The following is a 12767-nucleotide window of genomic DNA, read 5'->3' on the forward strand; positions in this document are numbered from 1 at the left end:
GCAATTGGTACTGGTTTTCTATTTGCAATGGAGGCAGGACATTTTCCTTTTAAAAATAACATGTACTGAAAATGAACCGACTTTGATATGAATATATGCAATGGTGATTCAGAGTTGCCAACATGGGTACATTGCAGGCACACAGCTAACTGAAGTCAAGGAGACACTGACCATTGAAGCAGTATCCACTCCACTCTGGGGAGAACTGGAATCTCAGTATCTCTGCCTGGAGGCATCCTGACCATGCTTCACCCTCCTTATGCACGGGATTCTTACATGGTAGGTTCTTTTGCAAAGATTCATTTTTTAGAAATAGGCAGAGGTTTGGCTATTTCAAAAAGTTTTAAAAGCTTGAAAAGCCCCAATTCCCTTTGCCTCAGATTTCAAAGTAAGGCTGAGAGAGCTCAAAGGCACTCTTCTCATGCGCTGGGAGGAGCATAAATATCTGTCTGTACTGGTTCCATGACACTGTGAAGAGACGGGGAGGCAGAACACGGTAGACAATGCCCTGCCTCTCCCATGACCAGGTCTCGTGGATGTTTTGAAGGTTCCTTTGAATAACTAGCTAAGATCTTTAGGGGCTAATTGAAAACCTTGAAATGGAATTCTTTCCTCCCTCTTCTCTGTACCTTTCTGGGCTTCCACAAAACAAACAGAACTTTTCAGAAAACTTCTTTGTTGGGACACCCAAGGGCTATCGACTATAAGAACCCCCTAAAAACAACCTCAGGAAATTCTGGGGGAGAGATGGGGGCTCCAAAGGATGTGGAAAGTAATTTGGAGGGACTATGGGAGTTTCGCGAGTGTCCTTAGGTACCCTCTGACTTTGCAGCAGCCCCTCAGAGGGTATTATGGGATGGGCTCACCTACAAAGAGAGGATGGAAACACCTTCTACTACTGCAGTAAAACAGGAAGAAGGAAATCTGAAAGAACACAGGTTGCACTTGGGAAACAAGACCGAATAAACAACAGCAACACATTGAAGGCACCACCCACGCTTATGACATTTTCAGTCCAAAGCAGTTGAAGTTTGGCAGCGGCGGCGGCATCATCACGCTGAAGAGAAGAGGAACGCTGGGGACAGGCGGTTAATAGAGGCCTTTGTTTCTGTAGCTGTTTCGGGTCTTGGAGGCGACGGAGACACACCAGAAACTTGAGACTTCTGGACGCCCATCTCACCTCCTGACCACTTTGCCAGCTGTGGATTTTTGATGATGATGATGATGATGTCATCGTTGACTTCCTTAGTCTTAAAGATTCCGGACAAAATATGACTGTTCGTCTGTTTTGTAGTGGGCTTATATGTTTTATTTGTCTCTAAAAAATAAAACCCAACACATTACTTAGCACTCTCTGGACTCTTTTTGTGCCATGAAGGCCTTTTTAACAGCTGCTGTCTTCATGGGAGTTCTCTTAAAAAGTCTTTCCTTCCCATCACTGTTGGTGGGTTCAGGGTCTATTTATGTGTTTGAGTGTGTTTGTTTTTTTGTTTTTTTGTTTTTTGTTTTTGGTTTTTTTTTGCTTTCGACATCAGTGATATGGAAAGTACTATCAATACTAGAATGGTTGCAGTCCAGCCACTGTCTCCCTCACACTCACCCCCACTGTGCATCCACGAGCCGCTTCTCAGGATCAGAAAGTGCTCATCTGTGGGCAAACTCCTCCCAAAGTAACTCCTCCTCTTAGGAGGATGCTCTTTTCTCCTGCCCACCCTCATTCTTCCTCCGCCCATCTCTCACCTAGAGACAGCCAGCCTGTGGCTAAAGGTGTATGTGCTCAAATGGACGATTTCTCTAAATTGTGCTACTTCTATATACTTATATATATTTACTTTTTGTCTTCATGGGTTTCAGTTTCAACGAAAAATCTGCCCCGCGGTTGGGGAGCCGTGAGTTGGTCACCTCGGGCCCGAAGCTGAATGAGCGTGCCTCAGTTTCTGCCTCTGCCGTATTGCTCAACGTCCAAGCTTCGGCCTTCCTCAGCTGCCCGCCGACGCGGGCTAGGCGTGGCCCGGGAAAAGCGTGATTCCGTGACACCGGTAGGTCCGCAGCTGGTTCCGGTGGAGGGTGAGTGTTGGTGCGTGTGTGGGGCGGGGTGGGAGGGTGCGGGCAGGATGGTTTTTTTGCCTCTCGGTCGAGTGTGGTCTCCAGGATACCCCTGCATGCCAAGCTCAGACAGTCACCTCCGTTTTGCTGTTGGTAATGAAGTATGGCTGTGTGCCCGGGTAGTGCTGGGGCCGAGTCCCCAAGGGCTCACTGGAGCCCGTCTCGGCCGTGCCCAGCTTGCCCTTATTGCTGTAGGCCTGTCGCCGCAGAGACTGCTCGTTGGGGTCCCAGCCCTTAAAGTTGGCGGTGGAGTTGTAAGCCAGGGGGTGCGTTGGCATCTTGTTAGTGCGCGATTTCTGTCCATTTTGCTTGGCAGGGCCGTGCTCAGGGCTGAAGGCCCGGGGCTCATCCTCCACTCGCACGGGGTGCAGAGGCAGGTTTCCCTTGGCGGCCAGCTCGGCCAGGTGCCGGCGCTTGGAGTAGAAGTCGTCGTTGACCTTGTCGGCTACGCAGTGGGACAGGTGGAGGGAGGGGGGGGACAGAGGGAGAGAAAAGACAGAGAGTTAGCGATGGGCAGGTCAACCCAGGACAGAATAAAATGGTCCAACAGTCCAAACAAGACACGAGAGAAGGTCCACCTGGAACAAGACAGAGGGAAGGGTAGCACTGGGGCCATTTTACAAACAAAAGCGGGTCTACAAGGGTGAGAGTCATGCCTCAGGGCAGCCCTAGATTCCCCCCAAACAAACATTCCCGCACCCCACCTCAGCTCAGCTGTCTCCTCTCACCCTTACTTCCCTACAAAACCCAAGGGCTGTCTCTTCACTATTATGATGCTTTGCTGTGTGTGTGTGGTGCCGGGGAATAAACCCAGGGCCTCACAAATGCTAGGCAAACACTCTGCCACTGAGTTACATCCCATTATTAAAATATACAAAGCCTAGAACACATTGAGAAATACTCTTATCTATCGCCTACCACTCAAGATGACCCAAATCAACTGTCAGCGGTTGTCCTTTCTTCTGGGGTTTTTAACAAATCAAATTTAATTTGGGATTTTTACTCATGGGTTTGGTTGGTCGAATTTATTTTTGTTTTTAGCATTAAGCAGACCTGTGTTCAAATGCCAACTCTGCTGTTGACTAGCAGTGTAAATAAGGCTAAGCTGGCTTTGATATTGGCCCCAGTCATTGTTACTGTTATCATTATTAAAACAGAAAGGTAAGACAGATAGGGATCATCACTTTTGCATGGCAAACAAGTAAACTGTTACCCATAGCTAATGACTGGGCTGCAGTAGAGTCTTAAGTCCAGAAAACATTAATAGATGCTTTTGACAGGACATGGAGGGAAACCATATGTCTCATTTTCCCCCTCTGTGACCAAGGCAGACATCATTCATCGATCACAGAGCTCTTCCCTGGTAGCCAGGCCTTCCCTCAGATTCCTCAGCGTGACACCCCCAGGAAGCCACGTATTCACTTTCCAGGCTTAATACAGTTGCAAGCGAGTTTCCTGGTAATGTAAATACCCTTGATTGATACAGATTTTTAAAAAATTTTGTCCCTTTCCCTAAACACTAGAGCTATCCAGAGAGAGAGAGAGAGAGAGAGAGAGAGAGAGGGAGAGAGAGAGAGAGAATGCCAGTCAAAGGAATCTTAGAATCTACTCTAAAAGTATGAGAAGCACATATCCACAAAATAAGGAATTACATTTGATAGCACAAATTAATATTAGAACTGGGATTCTAACCCCATTTTCCAGTTCATACCTAGGCAAAGCCCTGGGTATGAAAGAGGAGGCATGTGTACTAATCAGTCTGGCCTCCTCTCCTGCTGCCCTCTTCTCTCCTTCTGCCCACCTAGTTTACTACAGGAGAATGCACAGGGAGGGGCCTTGGTCTGACCAGGAAGGGGATGGAGTCAGGGAAGGCTGCCTGGAGGTAGTGCTCTCTAAGTTGAGATCTAGAGAGCAGAGAGGCAGAGAGGAGGGGGTGTGCAGTATGGGACCAGAGTGGCCATCATATTGTACAACTCTTCCCATCAAGAGGTAGGATCGGTTTCCAGGCCCCTGGCTTGTATTTTGGTGGCTTTGACCAGTAGATCTTAGCAACTTCTGGCATCAGCATCTTGAAATCCAGCCTCCATATGAAAAAGGACGCTCAAACTAGCCTCCTGGAGAATGAGAAACCCACTGGCAAGTTACTCATATTCACTGCAGCTAGCAGCCTCCTACTTGCCAGATATCCAGTGAGGTCATTCTGGGAAACAGAGCTGACTAACCTCAGATGCTGACCAAGCCTTGGACAGCTGACTCAGAGCCAGAACGTCCCTGCTGAATCAGAATCATGATCCCGATAAACAGTTTCCACGTTAACTACTAAGTATTGGGGCCATTTGTTATGCAGCAGTAGATAGCTGATACATGGCAGCAATTACAAAACCCCTGAGATGGGAAGCAGTGTGGTAGCTTTAAGAAACTGAAAGAAGCCGGGCGTGGTGGCGCACACTTGTAATCCCCTTGCTTGGGAGCCAGAGATAGGAGGATCACGCAGGTTTATAGTCAGCTGCGCTGGCTTAAGAGACCCTGTTTCCAAATAAATAAAAAATATAAAATAGGTCTGGGAGTGTAGCCCAGAAGTAGAAGGGCTTCCAGGAACCCCAGTACCACCAAAAAAGAAAGAAAAAAAGAAAGAAACTGAAAGAATATCTATGAGCTGAGCATGGTGGCACACACTTGCAATCCCAGTGCTTGTGAGGCTGAGACAGGAGGATCACACAGGTTCGAAGCCAGCCTCAGCTACTGAGTGAGGCTCTCAGCAACTTAGTGAGACCCTGTTTCCAAGTAAAGTATAAAATAGGTCTGGGAGTATAGCCCGGAGGTAGAAAAGCCCCTGGGTTCCACCTCCGGTACCACACACACAAAAAAGGATATCTATCCGTTAGATGGAAGAAAACGATCATTTCCTATAGGCAAGATTATATCATGCAAACCTATTTTGTCTGCCTGACCATCTCCCTCCATGGGACTTGTGAGATTTTTAAAAAGTGAGGCTCAGACACAGATTGGGTGCCTGGGACATGAAACAACCCTCCAATGAAATATCTTTGAGATTATTTCAATGATAAGGAGATGGTGGGCGATTAGATTCACGAACCATTCTTACAACCTAAAAATGCAGTTTTCACAAAAATCCCCTTCTTGTGGTTTCTTGGGGCCTCTCTGATTTGGAGCCAGGTGGAGCAGAAGAAACACATACCTGTCTACCCTCCTCTTTGAGCAATGTGCTCCTTGTCTGAGCATATTAAATTTCTCTCTGTGAAAGAAGTAACAGACCCCTTGGACAGTCTTGTAAGTCCCATTAATAAATGCATTAACCTGATCAGTCCTGGTACCTCATGGGCAGATGGCTGACAAGCCGACCAGGAAACAGATGTGCGAGCCTTTCAACCACACTGGCCCTTCCTTGTTTGATTTTGCTTCATTTTTTTTAAAGCAGGAAAGAGAAAGCAAGAAAAAGTGCTTTTGCTTCCAATGAGCCTAATTGCCTTGAAGGAACCAGGGCTGTAAAATTAAACTGTACCTTCCTCCATCTGTCTCTCTCTTAATTAGCAAGAGACACTTGTACAGGTGTGGGGCGGGACCGCGCCTTGCTTCTGTGGAAATGGGGAGTGTCGAAGTAATAACCAGCTTCCAAGACAGGCTGCACATCTGAGGGCTCAGCAGGTGGCCTGCCACCTACCTGCCCTCCCTGGGCCAAAGATATCTCAGGGAGGTCCCTGCAGCTTGCTCTCACCTGGTGATGATCTCAGGTCACAGGTGAGAGAACTCACTTGGTAAGTGATACCCCCCAACCAAAGCTGTCACCATTCCTCACATAGTCGGGACAGGTATCCTGCTAGGGAATTTGCCTTTGTTACCTCTTTTAATGCTCTCGGCATCCTAAGGAGATGGGTGCTGTTATTGGCCTCATCTTCCAAATGGAGAAACTGAGGCTCAGGGAGGTTTGTGTCGACTAGTCCAATTGATGGAGCTGGGATTTGAGCCCCAGGATACCTGGCTCTACTTCTTGACTTTCAGAACACCACACTCATTTATTTACCCATTTGCAATGGTAGAAAATAAACACTGTTTCTTGAACAAGGGTCAGGCTGCAGGAAAATATTCCTTCAAAACTGTAGGGGTAAAATCTACTATGCAGGGAAAATACTTCTTGATTCTTCCTTTCAAAACATCAGAGATCTGCGTGCACATGTAAATATCTCAAGAGAAAACATCAACAGGTCAGGGTCTGGAGTGTAGTGAAGTCTGTGTCCCCCACCCCAACTACACTCAAGGCCAAATATGTTGACCTTTTTCTTCCTTAAGGAGGCTCGGGAACAAAGAGCTGGAGGTGGCTCGAGGCTCTCCCCACCAGGCTCTGGTTCCTCCAGCATTCACTTGGCTACTTTATCACAAGAGGGCTGGGCCCTAGCATCTTCTCAGGTGTGCCGGCATTGGCTGAACTATTGGCCAATCACTGAGAAGGTGGCCTCCTCTCCTAGAGCTGGGTTACATAAAGAGCAGGAGCTTCTTAGAGCCAAGAGGAGACTGCCTCTGCTATTACTCAGACTGCCTGGTGCTATAGCTGGCCTCCTGTGTCAGGGAGGTCCATACTGTCCCCTGGACTCTTTTGGGTACATCACATGGATTCTCTCCATGACAATGCAGTCAGATATTCATTCATATTTCTTTTTATTGTGCTTCCACTACCCCAGCCCACCATGCAGGGAGCACTAATCACGTCGGAAGACGACAAAGAACCAAGGTGTTGGTTTTGCATCCCGCAATGGATTCTGGGGAACCAACATAGGGCCCTAGTCTTAGAGATCTGGGAATGCTGAGAAGAGGAATTAATGATGCTGAGAGTGTAAATAATCCAGTGTACTGGTGCATATAACAAAGTTTGGAATTATGCACATGCGATTTGAGTGACAATTAAAGCTCCTTTATAATCTGGAGGGAAGAGTGGACTTTTTAAGGTTCTGGGGCTTGAAGGTAGGGCCTTGTGCATGCTACGCAAAGCTTTACCACAGAGCCACGTCACCAGCCCAAGAGCATGAGCTTTGGTAGCAGGTGGAAATGGGTTTGAATGCCGAGCTAAATTCATCAGAATAAATTTGAATTCCACGTAGAGGCCTGAGACCTTAGCAAGTCACCTGCACTCTCTAAGGTCTACCTGTAAAGTTGAAAAGAAAGCAACAGAGCCTATGTGGTTGGGGGGTTGCCAGTGCTGAAGAGAACCATGTAGAGTACTTTGTGCCAACCTCATTGCCTCCCGGTAGTTGATAGAATGTTGCTGCCTCTGCTGCCATTGCAAAAATAAAAACTAAAAAAGAATATAAAACAGGGATAATAAATTCTCCTTTGCAGAGCACAGAGAAGGAGTCAATGAGACACGGCGTGTAAAAAAAAAATCTCAGCATAATGTACATCGCACAAATTAGGAATCGTCAAATATATACCCTCATCTGAGGGATAGTGTAGATGGCTACTTGACTGCCATACTTCACTGCTGATCAGATCTGTTCTCCCTCTCCTTTCTGGGCACATGTGCATCTGGCTCCAAACTAGGTGAAATCTGGCCAATGAGCCTGCTCTCTCTCCAAGAGGTGCTATCAAAAGGGATATACCCAATTTCCACTTCACCTGACTTGCTTAAAAGAAAAATTTCTGCCTGGCTGTCCTCTCTACCCCTCCTCACAGGCTAGAAAGATGCTTTGGTGGCAACTGACTCTAGAGACGCAGAAGGAACCTGGGTCTCTGAGTGACCCAGTGAAGGATCCTGGGTCTCTGAGTGACCACGTGGAGCAGAGCTGCCCCGCCGACCTGGCCCCCTCTTCTGGGACTACAACATGGGAGAGAAATGCACGTCTTTCTCTTCAGCCACTGCATTGCTGGGGCCTTTTGGTAAGGTCAGACAACATTTACTCTAACTTACACATAAATGGTTTCTGGGTCTCTGCCCCCTCTATTTTTTCTCCGCCTTCACAAGCTAAATTAAAAAGTAAAAGGAGGACAGTTCATGTTGTTAATAAAATACTCAGGCTTTTGTCTCTTCTTTTGAAATCCATGCTGTAAAGCTGTGCAGGTCCCTGAGGCTATCTCAGCAGGCAGAAACAAGAAAGGCAGGAAAATAGTTAAGCTCCCCAAGCAGGAGAGACCAGGGAAGGAGGAGGCAGGAAGATGTGTCTCTGTGGCGAATCAGCCCTGTTTTGCCTGGTTCAGGCCCCTTGCTGCAGAGCACAAGTCAAGGGAATTGCATTTGATCCAGGTTGTAATGAACAGCAAAGCAGCCTCTTTCCTCACGGGATGCCAGCTCTTTCCTGAGGCCAGCAAGGTGCATTCGGGAGCCTGGCCTGTTTTTTGTCTTAACCCTGAAGGCTTCCAACAGGAGGGTTTTGTGCCTCTTTTGGAGAGGATTCTGAAACTACCCGGATGGGGCTTTGCACCAAAACTATCCAGAATGCATCAGCAGCCTCTTTGGTGGTGGCTGCCAAAGCCGTCTGTATCTCTTGCTATTGGCAGTCCTTTGTATCTTCTCTTAGGCAGTCCAGCTGTGCAGACTCCATTTGCAGAAAGGCTGTTGAACACAAGTAGACAGGCCTATGCTCCAGCCAAGGCTGACCACAGAGCCCCCGAAGCAACAAGGACGGATACTGTGGGTTTACTCCCTACAGCCTTTCCATGGGTCCTGAATTGCCTCTCTGTAGAGAGAAATATTTGTTTTCAGAAATTAATCATACCATTTGTCTCCTGATCAATCTCCAGGCTGATGAAATTTTATGCAACTGTTTTTTAGTGAAGAAAATTAAGAGTGAGACTCTTTAGACCTATTTACCTTCTTCTACTCTATTTTCATGGGATCATCTCAAAGTAGATAATTAAGAGATTTGAGATTCTATGTTAAATTAATGCATGAATCAATTCTTTGTCCTCCCCTCTTTCACATCCTTTTCTGCATGGCTTTGAAACTGCTCCAGAGAAAAGACTCTTTATCCACCCCACATATTTGGGCCAAAGATGCGGATTCTGAGTTCACCCACATGACTAATGATGTGAGTAGACACGATGCAGGCAGAAGTTTCCAGCCATGCTTGCTGGGTGTGGGTTGTTCTCTTCTATCTCGGCCATCGTCATGGGAATATGCCCAAGCAACCCATCTCTGAGGACCAGACTTGTGAGGCAGAGCCGAGCCACCTCGGTCATTCCAACCCAAACCATCCTAGATCAGCCAACACCTGGCCAACTCCCAGATGGGTGAACTCAGCTGAGACTACAAGAACCTCCCACATCAGCATAAATCCCTGACTCCCATTATATGAATAGATGCTGAGCTCAATAAATTAAAACCATTGAGATTTGATATCCTTTGTTACAGTGTTTTGTGGTAGTAGACAACTAATACAAATACCAATCATCCATTCACCCTGCTTCCAGAAAGAGCCCTCAATTTTCAAGTGATCTACTTTTCTCTGTGGTGTGTGTGTGTGTGTGTGTGTGTGTGGTATGTGTGTGTGTTACTGGGGATTTAACCCAGAGACATACTGCCTCCAAGCTACACCCCCAGCCTTTTTATTTACTTATTCATTATGGTTTTGAAACAGGGTCTCACTAGTTTGCAGAATCTTGGTATGTTGCTGAGACTGTCCTCAAACTCGTGATCCTCCTGTCTCAGCCTCCCAAGTACTGAGATTACAGGTATACATCTCCTTGCCTAGCTCCCTCATTCTTAATCCCTGTGGATGGAACAACACACCTCTCTGCTTCCCCATTCCCCACCCACCCATTCCCCGGTGACCACAATTAGCCCATCTGCTCTTGCCAAATAATTGGCTCAAAGGTTTCATGATGAGGCAAGCCAATCAGAACAAAGCCCGGGGTCTTTATAGAGAGTGGCAGAAAGGATCACTAAATCCAAACATTCCATTTTATACAAGAGGCCACGTTGGCTCCTATGATACCCTGAGTTCCAGGATACCCAAATAGGTAGAAGTAGTGTTGGGCTTAGAAGACCAGTCTTCTGACTTCCATCTGGCCGATTTTCTATTTCCCTGTCCTTCTTTAGAAGAGACAATAAGATTTCCATCAAATATTATGTCCAGCTTCATTTAATGATCTATTAGCAAAACATATGCTTGCATGCCTACTGTGTGTTGTGGGCATGGTGTGAGGCTGCTTTGGAAGGGCCCAGTCCAGCCAGCTTTTGCTCAGAGGGACAGGCTTTCCAGCTAATAAAATGTTTATTGCAATCTCGATGCGATGGCATTTTCTGAAAACCAGAGAGCCCTCTCTTCTGGGTTCATTTCATGCCCCGTGGGTCCTGAGGAAGCTCATCAAAACTCCACTGCTTGCCGGGTGCTTTTCAAAAGGGCTGAACTCAAGAGCAGGTGGGATTTGATTTTTATTAAAAAACATCACCTCAAATCACACACAGCCCCCCCTGTCCTCATTCTCCTACTGCTCGCTTCTAAACCAATAACCCAAATCAGGAAATTGCAGGAGCCAGAGTTTCATGAAGTCCTGTTTTAAGGCTGCCTTGGGGTGAGTGTTCCCCTAGGATGGCCCGTTGGCTGAGCACGTTCCAATGGAACTGTAACCCGATTACACATCTTCTGCTGCCTTGTGCCTTCTCGAACGTCTCTTAGATGAACAATTCTCACTGGGATGCATTATACTTCTTAGACAAAAAAGAAAGAACCGGGATGTGCTGAGTGCCTGCAATGAGCCAGACCCCGTTGTAGCCACTTTGCCTATGAGATCTCCTTTAAGCCCTTTAAGGAAATATAACAAGGCAGTGTCGTCCTTTCCAGATGACAGATGAAGGATGAAGGTTCAGTGATGTTAAGTAGCTCGACTGTAGAGTCACTAGCGAGTGACAGTTCCGGAAACCAGACCCAAGACAGTCAGCCTCTGACATTCTGACCTGCCAGTTGTTTCTAGGCTCCAGCCACCACTAATAAAACAGTTGTATTTCAGCAAACCTCAAACATACTCACATTGGTCAGAATGCTGGCCTGTGAAAGTTGGTGCTTTACGATAAGTGGTGTTTGCATTAGAGGCTGGGTCTTAGAAAAAGGTAGGCCTAAACTTTGCATTTATAAGAATCACCCAAAAGGTGCATTTAAATAAATAAGTAGCTGGGTATGGTGGGACTCCCTTGTAATCCCAGTACTGGGGAGGCTGAGCCAGGAAGAGCTCAGGTTCCAGGTCAGCCTCAACAACTTAGTGAGGCCCTCTGCAAGTTAGTGAGACCCTGTTTCAAAATAAAAAGGAGAATAGGGCTGGAGGTGTAACTCACAGGTAGAATGCCTCTGGGTTCAATTCCCAGGACCATATATAGAAGGAAGAAAGAGAGGGAGGAAGGAAAAATCAAAGGAAGGAAGGGAGGGAGAGTGGAGGGAGAGGAGAGAAAAGAAAAAGAAAGGAGCTGGGGCCCCACATGCACAGGTTCTAAGTCCTTAGGAGTGGGCAGACTCAGGATTGACATTTGCAACCAGCATCTCCAGTGATTCTGATGGAGCTCTGGAGCCCCTCTTTGAGGTCTGAGTCCTGCTTTTGTTGAGATATCCTCTTGTGTGGCTTTAGGTGGCCTTGGTTATCACAGGAACTCCTACTTTCTTTACCTGGAAAAGCAGAGAAGCCAAATGGGGTGTATCTTTCTAAGACTTCTTTGCAATGAATCTCCAAAGCAGAAATGAGTGGAGATTTTTTTTATTATTGGTCTCTTTTATGCATATTTGGCACCTATGATATGTCAATCCCCATGCTAAGAATCCTACTTACAGTGTCATACAATTACTCCCTAAAACCCAGTAAAGTGGATACTCTACTCCGCCTCCCTTTCAGCAGGGGTTCAGAGCCCCTGCGTGGCCTTGGCTAAGAGCACACAGGCTAATTCCTGAGAAACCCAGAGCTACTAAAACACAATATCATGCTGGAAGTTTTGCCCCAGTTCAGTACTTCCAGGTAGCTCTGGAAGGTTCAGGTTCATTCTGCAAAATAGAGACTTCCAAAGACATGCTTCATTTGATTACAACTGTCCCCTGGGCTTGAAGTGGTGTCTCTTTTTGTGGTTGGTGTTAAGCAAATAATGCCAGCAGTTCCCAAGGCCGGGCATGGGTGGATCAACAGCAGTGTCCAGCAGGGGGCGCCATGCACGGGACGCTCTAGATAGTGAACAAAGGAACCTTGCAAAGGGGCATGATGTTCACCATTTCCTTTCTCTTAGCAGAGGTGGTTTTCTTCCAGAGTGAATCATAGACCTCATCTCTATAGCTACTCTTTTCTTATACAAAGTCCCCAGGTGACACCCCCTGCCTACTTCTCGACCCATGTCCTACGCCCTCAGAGTGGGTTCCCAACAATGTTTCAAGCCACTGGATATGAAGCTGTTAACTGGTTTGCCTTGAAAAGGAAGAAATCCAATGTCAAAAGAGTTTGGGAAATGATGGGTTAAACAAAATTGCACAGTTTTTACTACCATGGGACTTTTCAGAGCCATAGGACTGCACTCGGTTGATGGTAATGGCAAAATGATATCAGTATAAGCTACATGCACTTAGCACTTCCCTGATGCCAGAAACCAGACCTCCACACTGTGTCTTCAACTTTCTCTTAGCTTCACAGCCAACCAGGAGGCAGATGGTATGTTTGACTCTACTTTGCAGGTCGGAAAAGAG

General features: G+C 46.8%; 1 protein-coding gene across 2 annotated transcripts in view; it reads right to left on the reverse strand.

Annotated features, from left to right (window-relative positions):
• Window positions 1–2171: 2171 nt before the first annotated feature.
• The window catches only part of SHISA9 (shisa family member 9), a gene marked incomplete at both ends in the record, with an annotated part of 281605 nt that continues 271009 nt past the window's right edge, over window positions 2172–12767 (reverse strand). For both annotated transcript variants that reach the window (XM_080704215.1, XM_080704214.1), the window contains one exon: window positions 2172–2551. In XM_080704215.1, the coding sequence (XP_080560341.1) occupies window positions 2172–2551 (380 nt within the window). The remainder of the gene's footprint in view (window positions 2552–12767) is intronic.

The sequence above is a fragment of the Muscardinus avellanarius genome (assembly GCF_963383645.1).
Source record: "Muscardinus avellanarius genome assembly, chromosome: 10".
NCBI lineage: Eukaryota > Metazoa > Chordata > Mammalia > Rodentia > Gliridae > Muscardinus > Muscardinus avellanarius.